Genomic DNA, 16,213 nt, shown 5'->3' with positions numbered 1-16,213 from the left:
CCCAAAAACGCATTTGGAGGAGCAGGGACAGAGCCTTCTCCTGCTGATGCCTGCCTGGCAGCTCTCACGGAAGACAGCAAGAGAAATGGTCATTAGGAAAATTGCTTCATGTCCCACTTATCCTTACTTTCATGTTGTTCAGTAATTTTCCCTTGACTTACTGTCCATTACACTGTAAATTACTGTTTCCTTAATTCAGGTAGATCTCTTCAAAAAATGCTGTTTTGTCGTTTGCTTTGTTCTGCAACTCCGCTGTGTTTTTGGGAATACAGCTGTAGGAGGGAGGGGTTTTAGTACAGCTGGAAGATTAACGGGAGGGTAGAGCTCCCCGGGGGAATACTGGCCTCTGAGGCAGCGATGCGAAAGAGCTGGGTGGGACTGTGGAAATATGTGAGTGGGGATTAGCCAACAGGTCTCTTGGTTTATAATTTCAGTCTGCTCCCACTGACCTCGGTGGAAGCTATTTTGTGTTGCTGTGACGGGGCTTTGCAGCAGGGAGGTTTCTACCCAGGTTGTAGCCACTAGAGGGGACAGAGACCTGCAGAAATGGGGACCTGCCTCAGTGCCGTATAGCCCAGCACAGAGCTTATCAACAAACAGCAAAGCTTATCGCAAGCAAAGGAGCTTGTGCACTAGATTAAAATCATGCATCGGGATGTGCCTAGGAAGGGTTGTGGATAGCATATGTCAGAAACTGAGTAAATATAGGAACAGTAAATGAGAAAATTAGTGTGAGGATACTGCCCAGAGCTGTAACACAGGAAGTGTGGGTGAACCGTTCCCAGCATTTCTGTCACCAAAAGTGAGAGCCTTTCTTGCCTGAGCCAAAGGCACATTTTGCTTAGCCATATCTTTAAAGTATTGCTGTGATAGCGGGGAGAGCTAGTCAGAAGTTTTCTGATTAGGAATTTTTTTTGTCAGAGAATGGTCATTTATAAAATCCAGGAAACTTTTCAACTATGTAATTGCGCCTGTAAAACTCTCTGGGGAGGTGCCTTAGTTCCAGGATGGAATTGCTGGTGTGTGAAGCAGAAGAGAGAAAAAGAAACCAAATGCCAGGGAGTTCAGTGGTTGGATAAATTGCTAAGATGTAAGAGAGCTGGGTTCATGTCCCTGCTTTGCCTGATTCTCTCTATGCACATTTATTTACACAAAATGGAACATTTCCAGCCTGTGAGTAAGTGAGAGAGTCTGTCTCTTAGAGCATCCACCTGCAGTGTGGGAGGCTGAAGTCTCATCTCTGCTTTGCATTAGACATGTGCAGATATCAGGGTTTTTTACAACAAAAAAAACCCTAAAGACCATTATATTATTATTTTCAACATCACTGCAAAAAACCTTAGCTTTTATCTAATAGTAAGTGAAAATAGACACTGAAATCTCAAGATTTTCCGTGGAAGAGCGTTCTGCTCGCTCCCAGCAGCTGTGTCACAGGGAGAGCTGGAGCCCAGGACTGTGCCTGCATGGTTGCGGCTGCGTGTTTTCCCTTTGTTACTTCTCGTTAGCTCTTACTGGGAAATCTCCTTTCCCGATAGGAAAGAAGAACAAGCTGCGGGTGTACTATCTCTCCTGGTTAAGAAACAGAATTTTACACAACGACCCCGAAGTAGAGAAGAAGCAGGGCTGGATCACGGTCGGAGACTTGGAGGGCTGCATCCACTACAAAGTTGGTGAGTGGCTGGGGACTGCCGTGCTGGGGCGGCCGCTCTGGGAATGAGCCTGGAGGCTATGCTGCTTTTTTCACTGTCCGCTGTGGGTGGAGGAAAGTTTAATCTGAAGGAAGAATTTCTGAAGAAAATATCTGTGTTAAAATAGCTCATTGTTAAAAGTCTTCCAATTTATCTGATGAATCATTTACTACATTAATTACAGGCAAAAGATACTTACATCATTTGGGATTTTTAGTCTATAATCCGATCTGATCTGATCAGAAAGGAAAATCAGGATTTCTCCGTATTTGTAGGTGATTTGTTCTGTGAAAACACTATTGCACAGATGGTATTTTGAACATAGATAGGGAGACTGGGCAAGAAGTATGTGTAGACCACAGCCATGAATAAACTTGATATTCATCTATAGGTGCACACCTTACCAGATGCCAACCAACAGAGAGATAGCCTTAGAAGCTCTTCCTGGAGATGAATTGTTCAGTCTTGTTTGAATGAAAGTGGATGTTTTAAAAATCAGTTTTATTTTGATTTTAGTGAAATATGAAAGAATCAAGTTCTTGGTGATTGCCTTAAAGAATGCTGTAGAGATATATGCTTGGGCTCCTAAACCATATCACAAGTTTATGGCATTTAAGGTATGTTTATCTTATTACCAAAATACACTCTATAATTGTAAATAAATGGGATTTCTTTACTATGCAGAGTAGAAAAGACTCTTGCGTATGCAGTTGTGCTCTCTGGGACCCCTAGCAAGCCGTGGCAGCGAGCTGGGGGCAGCCTCTCGTGGGGCAATAAAGAGGAGCACCTGTAGCATTGCCGGGCAGACTTTCTGGGAGCTGCTAGGGGCTTTCAGACCTTAAGGGTGCAAACAAAACTACTCTGCAAAAACGTAACAGTAATTGCACTTCCCCTGGCAGGAAAGTACTCCGAAATCCTTGCCTGAAGAGATGCTGATAGATGCTGCATATGGCTAACAATTAAGTGTTGATAATAGGTTATGCTGGGAGGCTTTGGGAAATTTGCAGAAAACTGACCAAATGTCCATGAATAAAATGGGGGGGGGGCTTTTTTTTTTTTTTTTTTTTACCTCTTAACTAATTTGTAATGTATAGTTTGAAATGCATTTGGCATTATTTTCCATTTTTATTTTGCAAGGTCCTCTCACCTTCTGCAATGTGAGTTCATTTGCAGGATAGAAAGTCCAAGAGAATGACCTGCTCTTTCTCTGTTTTTCTCCCTTTTGTCTCCCTCAACTTCCTTCAGTGAGACCTTTCTCCTGTATAATCTGCCAAAGAGTATTTTGTACTTAGTACTTTAAAGCACTTTCCATCCTAAGCTCTGTGCGGAGGCAAGTCACAAGGGGCAGTGTCTTCTAGAGACTTTCATGCTGAGTAATCTTATTTTGCATCCTTGCAGCATAAATGGGTTTATTCAGTATTAGGTCACATTTGCTTTCCCTGAACAAAGGCCAGAATAAATGGGCTCAGTGACATGAAGAGCTCAGCAGCATTGAAAAAGGACAGGATCCAGCCTCCACACCCTGTGGGCAGATAGGGAGGATGCTGCTTAGTGCTTTTCCAGCCTGTGGGCTGAGCATCCTTTCCATGCCCTCTAGGCAGGGATCTCTGGGGACAATAGCAAGTACTGATTTCCACTGTCAAGATTTAGCATGGTCCCTGTGCAGAGAGCAGATAGCCTGTTTCGCCTCCTGGTAGTGTTTCACACTCCTGTTGAGAAACTAAGTTATGGAGAGAGAATCTGTCCCAGACCTGACTGTGCCAGAGAGCTGATCCCTAGCCTGCATCCACCAGGGTGGCTGGAGCAGGGAAACGTAATTCTTTGCTCATCTGGCTCATGTCAGCTGCCTCAGCGGGAGCGGTGATCCCGGCAAGAGGGGAGGTGGGCGCTCACTGCTGTTCGCAGACTTTGTTCTCATCACCCCGAGCAGCGCAGGCAGAGGGGGCTCCCCGCGTGCCGCCTGAATGACACACACGTGTAAAATTGAGCTGTCCGTCACCCTCCTTTAGGGACCGAATCCCAGGGCTGGCCTCGGGTTTCTGGGGGAGAAGAGCTGTCTTTGCCAAGGGTGAGCGCTTTGCAGCAGCCTGGGGAGGGAGAGCCCTTGGGGGTTTTTTGTGCAGCCGCCTTGCGGTACTCCGACACACAGGGGTCTGATTTTCAAGCTTTCATTCCAGCTGCCAGAGTCATATTTTATAGAGACTGCCGGCCCTTTGTGGCAAATGCAACATTTATGTACCGTTACGCATCCGTGCTCGGTAGCTTCTCCTAAGATGTATTGCTATAAAAAAGCTACAGCAGCAAATCTGCTTGGATGGCTGGAGTGACTGAGTAATACCCTCCGAGGCATCTGACGCAGGAACAGAGAGACCGGAATAGAAATAACTTATTCAATAGGAAACATCCAGAAAAATATGATTTCAAAACTATCAGGCTGCTGCTACGGGAATTTGTTTGTTTTCCATGGTACTCACTGAAGGGATTATAAAAGTCTTTTGCAGATCTCCAGCACAAACCGTTGCTTGTGGATCTCACTGTAGAAGAGGGTCAGAGACTCAAGGTTATCTTTGGATCACACACTGGTTTCCATGTGATTGATGTAGATTCTGGGAACTCTTATGATATCTATATACCATCTCACGTGAGTACATGGACGAGTGCTACTGCATGAGTAACACAGGTCACCAGGAAGGTTTGGACGGGCTTTCAGTGTGTCAGACATGGTGATCAGTCAGGTGACGTCTTGCCGTGGGTATGACATGCTCCAGTGCTGTCCTAATTGATAATTGATTAAAGAGGACTTGGAGGTATCACATACTTAATATTCATTATTTACACAGGCTATTTCTGTCCCAGTGCCCAAGCAGTCAGGTTAAAGGTTGGCCAGGTCCCATGGAAGGGAGACTCTGTCCATACATTGCATGGAGCAGTAATGGGGCTCTTTGTAAGGCAAGATACCATGAAACCAGGCTCTCGCTTATTGGGCAGAATAGATCCACAAAGCACTGACTGCCCAGTGTGCTCTCCCTTGGCGTGGCATAGCACATGTGCTCATCAACAGGTCCTTGCTTCTTGCCTGAAGCAGCGCAGGTTTCCCAAGCAAAGGTTGCAGGATTAGGGTAGCCCAAATCTCAGTAAGCCTGCTCCTTGAAATTCCTAAAACCCCACTGCCAGGTGGGACTCACCAGAGGATCTCTCTCAGGTCCATAGGCTATTGCAGTGCTACAAAAGATAGTGTAGATGAGGATTTTCTTGTGTGCTCATTTAAGCTCTGTCCATGCTGTTGGATCAAGCACTGTGAGAAACTAGCCTGCAAGTGTTTTTAATCAAATCCAGGAGTTGCTGAATGTGATCTGAGCAACAGAGCATCCTCTACAAGAGGTGGTAAGGAAGCTAGGGCAGTTTGGACTGGTTATGTTGTCTTGGCTTTGGAAGGTCAGACATGGGTTGAAAGTTACTGTAGCTACCCCTGGAGCTAGCAACTGATTGCTCAAGAAAATGGGAGTATTTCTTCCCTAGAGCTGCATGTAAAACTCTGTTTTTGTTTCCCTTAATTTGAATAGAAGATGGATTCATCAGTCAGTAGCAGCTGATTTGTGTTACTGCCAAACGTCAGCCATCATTTTGGGGGGCGAATATGTTGTGCTCTCTTCATAATTGCTGAACCTGTTTATCCTTGACGTATATGACAGCTTTGATGGTAGGGTAAACATGGTAGTTTATTCTCCTTCAAGTTTATCTCTAAAAATGAATGCCTGTTTGTTGAATGGAGAGAGGGTTTTGTTCCTAATTTGGTTTTGGGTTTTGTTTTTCTACGGCTCTGCTCCCTTCCCCCTACCCCTTCCTCCATTCAGTGTAATTCTGACTTTTAGGGTTTATTTTGACTGCAGATTCAGGGCAATATTACTCCTCACGCCATTGTCATCCTGCCTAAAACAGACGGGATGGAGATGCTTGTGTGCTATGAGGACGAAGGCGTATATGTGAACACCTATGGGCGGATAACTAAAGATGTGGTGCTCCAGTGGGGAGAAATGCCTACTTCTGTGGGTAGGTCAACCCCTCCTCTTCACCTTCATAAAATACAGTTGACAAATAAAGATGAGTCAAGAACGAGATGAGTCATTTGGGCTCTTGTTGATCAAGGTAGACCTCTCACAGCCAGAGAATAGATGTAATTGCAAAATTCCTACAGTTTGGTCCTGCACAGCAAGGGCAAGTGACTTCAAGGTGTTAGGTCTGGTGTATCTGAAGTATAAACTGTTGCAATGGTGAGATCCTGTGCTGAGTGGAAAAGGTACTGGGTGCAGAGCTGGGAGAACCTGGGTTGCTCTTCTGTCTTTGCTGTTGCTCGGCTCCATGACCTCTGCAGGCAGCTCACCAACCTGCTCAATGGCCCAGCTTCTCATCTACAGAAAGAGGAAGAAGTGATACTTCTTCTGTTTAAAGTTCTGTTTAAACTCGGCAACTTCTGGATGAAAAGAGCTATATAAAGGCAATTGTTGCTGAGGGCCTGTGCCTGACTTCCTGTGCCTCTGGCAATCAGAGCTCTGTGGTTTATTTGAATAGGCTTTGAATAACAGCTGATGAGACTTTCTCTGCCCATTGTATAATATTTAGCTCAACACATATTGTAACACCTACCAAACACTTCCTTTTGACAGCCTACATTCATTCCAATCAAATCATGGGCTGGGGAGAGAAAGCTATTGAAATCCGGTCAGTGGAGACAGGACATTTGGATGGAGTATTTATGCACAAGCGAGCTCAAAGGTTAAAGTTTCTATGTGAAAGAAATGATAAGGTAAGTCCATGTCAAAGCTTGTATCCCTGCTTTAAGCTACAGCCAGCTACTTTTTGACTTTAAGTCGAGTTTATCTTGAGGTTAATAAGTAATTAATTTGAAGGTCTGCTTTAAAAGTAGTACCCGTAAACCCACTCTAATTCATTCCCTTCAGTAGATGCAGATCGCAGCTTGTGGTGAGAAGATCTGCAAGATCTCTTCCACTGCAGACTGAGACCTGCATCAACTTGACTTGAATTTGTCTCTAGTGTTGCATCTAAACCTTAAGAGTAGGGAATGAGGGAAGGAGACATTGCAGGAGGAAAAGGAATATTTTCATGGAAGAGATGGTTGAATGCTGAACTGTAGATCTGGTTTCTACCCTCATTTCTGCTACTGAGTTGTTCTTTGATTTGGAGCAGTTTTTCATAGGTTTATACCATTTGAGGGGGTTCGACATGGAGCCCTGCTTCTCATTTACAGAGTTGTGGAGCACTCAACAGCTGCTTGTAGGACAGAGAGAGTTATATTTTGAATGCAAGAACCTGCAGATTGGAGACAGCAGTATTTGCTCTTCTCGGAAGGTTTCACAAGGATAGATTGGGACTATGCAGTAGGGAATTCTTTCATAATGATTACGATCATGGAACACGTGAAGCAGCAGATTGTTCTATCGTCAGAGCAGAGTTTGATAACATGCAATAAATAAGGTTTGAGGCCAGAATCATTTTATTGAATAGCTGCTCATTAAATGAGCTTTGCCCTAGCATTGCATGGAGTTAGTCTGGAGTTCTGAAGAAAAAATATATCTTAAGCATACAATTAAAATGTATCATAAGGAAGCTGCCCAAGAAGCTGAATTTAAATTGCCTAAATAACCATAGTTTGTTTTTTTTCTAACTTTTGAATACTCAACTCTGCAGGTTTTATACAGTTTTTTTTTAAATGACTGTTTTTCTGTTTTGTTCCTATTGTTTTTTTTCTTTTTTTAAGCAAACTGAAAAACCTACCCGAATCTTGCTATAATCTTGCTATCTTGCTATAATACTGGAGCCAGCTGATCACTGGTAGATTTGAAATATAAACACAGATGTTTCTCTTTCTGGAGAAATGGTTAGCAGTAAAAGACATTTGAGGATTGAATAATTTTTATTTTAAAAAGGATAGAGACTTCAGATATTTTAGCTGCAGAAGCTGAAGATGTATCCCCTGAAGAATTTGCAAATTATGACTTACTTATTTTTAAAGCCTTCTATTGTGGTCAATTGTTGGTGGATCTTCAAAGGAACACCAAAGGCATATCCTTCACAGAAAGGCCTGATACATTTCTGTTCTTTTAACAGATTGAAAGAAAGTAGTTTTCCCTAACTTAGTTTTCAAAACGAACTAAAATACTGTGACTGACTTTTGCAAAGAAAAGTATTTTCAGCTGAGGCAGATAACTACCACGTAGGGTATCAACTCAAATGGTTAATGTTTAGCAAAGATATAAACCACTTAGAACAGGGTCTTATTAATATTGCATAATAAATGGTGCCATAGCGATAAATAATATGTGATAAACTTGGAATTTTTAAGGCGTTCCAAGCCTTGCTGTCCTTGGTATTGATAGCAAGGCAGAGATGACTCAGGGCTTTATTACTATGTCTCTTACTAAGTGGTTTTGATTTGATCTGAGTTTTTGATTTGGTCAGCGGTGCTGCCTGGCTGCTGCAGAGCTGACCTCGTGCTGTGCTTTCTTTCCCCAAAACAGGTGTTTTTTGCGTCGGTGAGATCCGGAGGAAGTAGCCAAGTGTTTTTCATGACCCTCAACAGAAACTCCATGATGAACTGGTAACAGAAGAGCACGGGGCGCTTACCATCATGGCATTATTTCTAATTTAAAGGACATTGAACACGTGGACTAACGCCGCCGCCGTGGCAGATGCGGGTGGACCACGCGCTCCCGCCCCATCCCGCGCCGCCACCGCCATCGCCCCGGGCAGAGGGGCCCGCGGGAGCGCGGCCCCGGCCAGCGTCCGCGCTCGGGCCTCGGGAAACCGGCCTCTCCGGGGCTCCTGATTAAGCTGTGTTATAGTGGGTTATGAATTTTTCTTTTTTTGTTTTTTAATTTTACTTTTTTCTTTGTCCCCTGCTTTGTAAGAATGGGGAAAGAAACCGTGTCGAAGAGTCTGTTTTTAATTCTGTCTGCCTGCTAGCATCAAATATTATAGTATGTTGTAAAGTTACCAATTAAATCTGGTGAGAGACAGCACAATAAATGTACCTTTTATCTTTGTGATGAAGGCCGTAACCGTATATAGCTGGGTAATTTTAGGAATCTTTTGCCTTCACCAACATTTGCATGTTGCTCTCGGCAGCAACAGCTGGACGGATTTTTAACGGAGAGAGAAATAATAGGTGGGCTTTTTTTCCCCTCTTTTGGGAAATGGATTTTAAATGGCTAAACTACTAGCCTTAGACTAATAAAAGTCAGCTACCGTTCTTGTCAGTCTGTCAATCCATATTTTTATATGGATCTTCACGTGAGGGCGAGTCGCGGCGGTGCCGTTTGCGGCGGCCGCTGGCGGGTGAGGGTCCGGTGCGCTGGGGCAGGGGCCACACGGAGGGGGACGCTGTGGCCTCGTCGCCGCCGGCCATCGTGCGCCACCGCCATCGTGAGCTGCCCCGAGGTGGCCGCCGGGGCCCGGCGTCCCACACGGCACCGCGGCGGGGAGGCCCCTGTGCGAGCACCGGCCGGAGGCAGCGCCACGGGGCAAGCAAGCCACCAACCCGGCGCAGGAAGGCGCCTCGCCGGATCGGGCTTGTAAAGAGCTTAAAGAATATATATATATATGTGGTTTCTTTGGCCAAGGGTCTGAATCTATACTCGTTTCCTGCCCCCGCTCCCCTTCGCCCCCCGCGAATTACCCAACATACAGTGAAAAACGACATCTGTGCCGAAATGTGTATGTATTTAGTTCAGGTTGAATTGTGTCCTTATAAACTCTGCTCAATTGATTTAAATTTTAAGTGCGTATCTGGGATTTTTCTTTTCTCAGTAGCTACAAGCATGGCTGCCTGTGGTATTAGGGTGTCGCATAACAAGATCTGTGTTGCTGGTTTTTAACCTACCTCGTTTTGTTCGTTTGTTTGTTTTTTCGTTTAGCTGTTTATCACAGCACCGTTACCTCCAGCGACATATAGAGAGCTTAACTGGCAATCTTGGTGTACTCAGCAACGATGGCTTTATTAAAAAATAATTTAAAAAAATCAACAGTAGTTGGTCAACCTTGAATCTTTTGTGAACCGCAAGAAAACGTTTGGCTGCTTGGTCTCTGGGCAGCCAGGCTGGCGCCGTGGTGACAGGTCCCCCTGCCCTGACTGGTGCCAGCCCGCCGCCATCTTCTCCCTCCACCACCACCCGGCCGCCATCTTCTCCCACCGCCACCCGGCCGCCATCTTCTCCTGCCGCCACTGGCATCCGCCTTTGTGAGGCCACAAGATGGCGGCTCAGCTTCCCCCACGGGATTGCCATCAGCTCTTTATATTCTCACTGTGGTTACCTTAAAGCAGAGCTTGTTACTGAGTTTATGTTGCAAACTGGTAACCCTTCTCTCCTTTTCTTTTTCTTTTCCCCCTGAAGTGACGAGTTCAGAATACACAGCTTTAAATGATTTTTTTTTTTAATTGTGGGGTTTTTGGGTACAGTTATGGAATAAAAGGGAGTCGTTGTGTTTAAACATAAGGTAGTATGTGAATGTATTTTTTAAAAACCATGGAGTCGTTTGAAGCGAAATCATAAGAAACCAATATTAACGCAGTCTTGTTTACAGCGTATGTACATGAACATAACATAGATCAAACGCATTTCTGGTGCCAACTACAATAAAACACAAAACTTCAACATGAAGCCGTGCCTTTTATATCTTTGTGCTGACACCCTTCCCCGGGACACTAATCGCTGGCAAGGCGCAAAGGTTGCTGGCGCGGCGCTGCCATGGGCCCCGGTACCGGTGCCTCGTCCATCTTCCCCCTCCAAAAACCCTCAGCCGACGGCAGCTCCCACCCTTCAGCAAGGTGCGAATGCCGCTATAACGACACGTATTTCCCTGTGAATATGTCTACCTTTGATTTGCTTATCTTTTGTTGTAAAAAAATCTGCTCGTGGCAGATTGATGCTATCGGAAATGACTTAATTCTAATGTTTAAAGAAGTAAAAGATGTGGCTCCTTTTAAAACCCCGTTTCTGGGAGCTTTTACCTAGGAAAGAAAAGTGTTACTTGCTCAGCCAAGCAGTGCTTTTGGAGGAATAAAGGAAATAATGTCCATGCACGTGGGAGAAATCTGAGCCCGTAGCTGATTCAGGTATGTACGGAGTTGTGTGAAATCCGGCGTGACCCGAAGGGAAGAGCTGCACCTGCCGCGGTAAATTGATGAAAACCTACGAGAACAGCAGCAAAGCCCCTGCGAAACCCCAAGTTACCTGCCATTAAACTCGGCGGCCGCCAGAGAGGAAGCCCTCGCCGGCCGGGTGCTCCTCCAAGGTAAGGGCAGAGCAGCACCGTGCGTGACTGCCATAACGTGCTTCCTAACCCTCAGCACCTCCGTATTGAGTGCAGCCATACCCTGCCCATGCCGGCGATGGTAAAATGAGTGAGATCCAGCAGGGATTTATTCAGAAATAAACATGAGGCTCAGGAAATGGGATGCATGTCACCATGCCGACAGCGTCAAACTGCTGCACCCGCCGAGACTCGTGACCGTACGTACCGCTGTGTAGTTCCTATTTCTCCTTTCGGCTACTGGTTGGGCCCGGCTTTGTGGGGCGCCTGGGTCTCGCCTCTCCCTCGGCGGCCGCCCCCAGCGCACCCCGCTCGCTGCCCGGCCGTGCAGCCCCGCTCTTCCCCTGGCTGACGGCCCCCCACGGCTCCCGCCGCGCATGCGGCTGCTCGGGGACATTATCCGAATTTGGGTAACATCCACAAACACGTACCGTTCCTTTTCTGCCAGCCTCTGATGTGCCCTTCATGCGGGTACTTTTATCTGAAGGCTACAATGTTGTGGTCTTCGATTTTCTTTTGTTCTTTTTGTTTTCTTTTTTGTTTCACTCTGTATTTTACATCAAAGCTGCGTCTATGTAGCCCAGACATGGTAAGTAGGGTGTGTAAATTACTGCAGCCACAGAGAAAGCATCGCTGTCCATATCATATCTTTAAATTACTTTTATTGATGTGAGAATGTGTTTGGTTGTTCGAAAGCAAAATCTGACCGTAAACTTTAACCCATTGCTTTTAACGCCTAGCACTGTACAATGCTAATTATATTTAGCAATATACATGGCAAAGCAGCATAACACAAGTGGTGGTGTTTGCAAATAGTGTAAATTATGCCATCAGGAAACGTAAGTACCAAGAGATTCATGCATATAAGGTAACATCACACAGATTAAGGGGTTGGATGCTGATATTTGGGATTCCTATCCTTTGAATATTTTGAATGCTCAGGTAATAACAAGAGAAGAAAACAGTTCAGATTTAACTGTTTAACCTGGGCTAACCACAGCACTAAACTGAGCAGTGGGAAACTGAGGCTGTTATCTCTGCTTTTCCCCCAAGCAGCACATGTCCTGGCATTAATGGAGTGCTTCTCCCCACTTCCCGTCAGCACACTTAAGTACGTCTAGCATCATTTGCTAAATGAGGTGGCCTGACAAGTCCAGCTCCACTAAGATTTTAGCACTTACCAAAGGCTGCCCTGCACCCCCGGTTTGCATGAAGCACCCGTGGTGCATGCCTATATCTGCCTTGGCATGCTGCTTTGCAACGTGTTCATGCAGATCAGAGACCTGACAGGTTGTGCACAGCAATGCAAACTTCGCTTTTCAAAAAGATATGGCAGAACGTATGTTCCTCCCGTTCACAGACATAGGTGCTAGCGGCTCCTCTGTGGGTGCAGCTCAGTCCAGTGATCAGCCTAAACAGCTGAACAGAGTAGATAGCAAAATGGTGAAAGTAAGCAAGAACTGGATTCTGCCTGCACTACACCTCAGACAGCCGACAGCCTGTCATTGACTCCAGACCCTTCCACACTTTAAATGTTTCCCTGAAAAACTGTGAGAAGAACGTATCTCTCAGAGCCACTCCATTTTCTTAGAAACACTCCCCCTTGCATATGAGGGACGATCTCCAGCTGTGCAACGCAGTGTCTGAGCCACCTGAAGGCTTTCAGAACATTTTTTTATTATTATTATTATGAGGCCTCCTGCAATTTGGTGTATGACATTTTTTCTAGCATCACTAGAAACTGGGTAAAATGCTGAACATCTGCAACTAGAATCAGCCTGGTTATGGTTTGTGCGGCTATCGCATCTGCAAAGAGGAGGCATTTTTCTGCTGATGCCTGAGGTGAGGTTTGGGCTGCTGTAAGTGTGATGCTAAACAGCCATATGCAGTTCCACCAGTTGTGCATGCTCTTGTCATCCTTAGTCATATTCAAACACCATCTGACAACGTACAAGAAAAAGCATAAACGAGCCCTAGGCAAACTGGCAAAGCCTGTGTCCTAGCAATAAGCACTGCAGGGCTGGCCCTGCAGTGAAGATGCTCTTGGCCCCAGGTTCAGCTTCCACCTTCCCTTTTGCCTCTGTGATCTGTGTGGCCTTGGTCAAATCACTTAACTGCTGCATTCTTTGGCTCACCAACTGCAAAATGGGGATAATATTGCTCCTGAGCTGCACTATATTGTGTTGATAAATGCACTGTAAGGTCTATGGCATGGCAACGGGCCATTAAAAGTGCAAGAGATTAGACTGGCTAATCATTTATACTGGTGGAGTCTAGCATACTGTTCTAGCATGTAGGAGGATGCAGTGTGTCGTTCTTTGATTTTCCAAGGTAACAGCCAACGTGGGATACTCTGACATATCCTCCACAAGGTGTTTCCAGTGGGAAGCAGAGCTTTACACATGGGTCTTTCCAATCCAGTGAGTCTGCTGACAAGCTTTGAGCTGATCTCTGCTAACCGGCGGAAAGAGACACAGTGCCTAATCCAGCCCCCACTGTTCGGAAAAAAACACAGGCTTGACTCCGTTAGTGTTACTGAGAGTTAAATATGTGCTTAAACACTGCATCACTGTTTTGTGGGGGCAAGGCTTTAAACAAGTGTATCATATAGCAGGGGGCCTCTTGTAGCTGTGTTCCCAGCACAAGCTGGGGACTTGGCCAGCAATGGTCAAGAAATGCTTTTCCTTCCATGAGCTTTCTGCTCCAGGTGCCCAGTCTACTCCACGGCTCGAAAGTAAGTTTTCCAAGCAGGAGCTGAAACAAAAGCAGATGGAGCTGCTGCAGAAGGTGACGGCTGGCAATGCAATGGGCCTTCACGTTAAAGCCAGGTGGCTGCAAGTGTTTCCTCCATTAAGGAGGCTCATGCCAGGCCCCTCTCCATCGTTGGTCTCCACCCCAGGGGCCACATGCACGCTCTGGGCTTCTAGCAGAGCAGCCAGTGAGCTTTCCCTGCTCTGCCGGAGGACCGCACGCCTTGGCCAAGGCAGCTGAATGAGGAAGGAAAGGAAGCACCACGAAACTGGCTCAGGACACCTAGCACAGGAGGAACGGTAGGAGGGCCTGGGGAAGGGGGAGGCATGGTCCTGGACCTGGAGGCCAGCACAGCCACACGGCTCAGAGCCCAGAAACTGCGGGGGTTGTGCTGGCAGCGGTCAGAGCCGCGGCGAGACTGGAGCATTAGCATCCGGGTCCTGGCCGCTGCGTGAGGCTAGCATTTGCATTGCAGGACAACTTTCTTCCCCTGATGCATGTGCATGAGATGCCCAAGGGCTCTGACATGTGCCCGTGTGAGCAGCACGCAGCCGAGCCGGTGAGGGCACCCAGTGGCTGCTGCTGAGCAGGGAGGGCTGGAGCCTGTCCAGATGGAGGAACTGAAGGTGTCAGAGTTTCTCTCTCATAAATGCACATAGTGGTTTTCTTGATGAAAAAACTTTTGGGGCAGGCTAAAAGCAATGGAAGTGCCACTCTGTTCTCCATCTCTGGTATCGAGGCGGGCTTTCTCCAGCAGCATAACCTGCACCGCACTGGGTGTCCTGTTGCTTTTCTTTATCTCAGACCCCTTGGGAGCCCCAGACTGCCTCTGATGGGCTGGGAAGAGTTGGGGGAAAAAACAGCTTATTACCCTTGTCTGGAGGTGTGGGAGGGGGATTCGGTTCTGACCTGGAATTTCACAGTGTTCAAGGTTTCGATTTGGGATATTGGTTTAGGCCCCTCGTTTGGTTTCCAAGCCAAACTTGAGCCAGTTAATCCCTTATCCTGCCAACCCACCTGTATGGAGGTATTTCACAGTGTCTAACTGCAATGCAAAGAGAAGGCGCTTGTAAATGCCTCGGTATCCACAAACACAGAGAGCAAATGCATACAATGGAAATAGTCAAAGATGTCAACTGGAAGGACAAATATGAGGAAAACTTCAAAAAGCTCAGCCTCAGTGCCCCCCTTGCCTTTCCAGATACATGGGCTTTCAAGGGGAATGCAGGTGCTGTGGCTGGAATCAATTGACAGATTAATGCAATCAACTTTTCTCCTCAAGTTAAAGTTTTACTCTGAAGCCAGTGCAAAGATTAGTGGTTTTTCTTTTTGCACCTCTTCCTCTTTAGAAAGTGCATTTTATGCCCATGTGAAGTCTGACTGACTGGGAGCATCATCCAATGACTAGCAGTAACTCGGCTGCTGGTGTGAAAACCCTGATCTGACCTGTTGGAGCTTATCTGGAAGGTAATGGAATTAATCAGCTTCTTGACTCGTTCAGACTTTGGTATCTCTGCTACGGATGCTGCGATCTGCCCCAGTGAGGTAGTTGCTGTCTGCTGATGATGTCAGGGATTACAAAACCTGAGACTGAGCGAATCCAGCAAGGACGAGCTGCGCAGACCAGCTCAGACCAGATTTGCACCAATGTGCAAAGTACATGACTACTGACTAAGTCAAGCCAAAGATTAACAATATTTGAGAACACGGAGATCGGCTGGTGGTGCTGAAAATGCTAAGCATTCAAACCGGTGTAGGTCTTTTAGCAAAAATGTATGTTATTGTAACATTCTGGGTAAGTTTACTGTGTTATGTCTCTGTATACGCACAGAGCATTCTCCTTCTTTAAATGCTCAGGATGCATACAAATGTGTGTGTATTAGCATTACATCTACTTGTTGAACGGTTTGTGTGTATGTGTATGTACATAGAGACCTGTATACATCTGTATTTGCATATGTTTGAGTATATGTTGTATACACACAAAAATATATTTTAAAGCAGGTGCCAAGCAATATTTAAGTACAACATTCATTTTCTAACTCCTTTGCTACATATGCTGGAAGGGCTTTTCCTGCTAAAATTCAGTGACAAGGTTTGTAATTTAGCAAACAAATCCAACACAGAAGCCAAGAAAGGTGTTGAGGAACATCTTCTAGAAATAGGCTGTTAACAGATTCCCGAGTCCCTGGCATGCAACATAGCAGCGGTTCTCGGTGTTGCAGACTGTTTGATTGAGGGACAGCCAAAAAGCAGCCTTTTAGCTGGATCATTCAAATTTCACAGGTTCATTCTTACGACTTTGCGAGTCTCCCTTTGTTTCGTTTGTCCCCTAAATACAAGGACTGGTAGTGACTGCGTGCAGCTGAGCAGTGTCCAAACAACCCATAGAAATGTTAGGAAGGCTTGGGTTTTTCATTAACTTCGGAGTTGATATAGTCCCATCT

At 45.9% G+C, this 16,213-nt stretch overlaps 1 protein-coding gene across 4 annotated transcripts in view; it reads left to right on the top strand.

Moving 5' to 3' along the window:
• Positions 1 to 10,363, top strand: part of TNIK (TRAF2 and NCK interacting kinase) — a 197,997-nt gene extending 187,634 nt beyond the window's left edge. For all 4 annotated transcript variants that reach the window (XM_026105684.2, XM_026105681.2, XM_064516611.1 and 1 more), the window contains 6 exons: positions 1,536 to 1,670; positions 2,205 to 2,305; positions 4,180 to 4,329; positions 5,579 to 5,738; positions 6,353 to 6,492; positions 8,225 to 10,363. In XM_026105684.2, coding sequence (XP_025961469.1) covers positions 1,536 to 1,670; positions 2,205 to 2,305; positions 4,180 to 4,329; positions 5,579 to 5,738; positions 6,353 to 6,492; positions 8,225 to 8,308 — 770 coding nt within the window. In that variant the 3' untranslated portion in view covers positions 8,309 to 10,363. The remainder of the gene's footprint in view (positions 1 to 1,535; positions 1,671 to 2,204; positions 2,306 to 4,179; positions 4,330 to 5,578; positions 5,739 to 6,352; positions 6,493 to 8,224) is intronic.
• Positions 10,364 to 16,213: the final 5,850 nt, after the last annotated feature.

The sequence above is a fragment of the Dromaius novaehollandiae genome, chromosome 9, assembly GCF_036370855.1.
Source record: "Dromaius novaehollandiae isolate bDroNov1 chromosome 9, bDroNov1.hap1, whole genome shotgun sequence".
Lineage (NCBI taxonomy): Eukaryota > Metazoa > Chordata > Aves > Casuariiformes > Dromaiidae > Dromaius > Dromaius novaehollandiae.
This window is presented reverse-complemented; position numbering and strand designations above follow the sequence as displayed.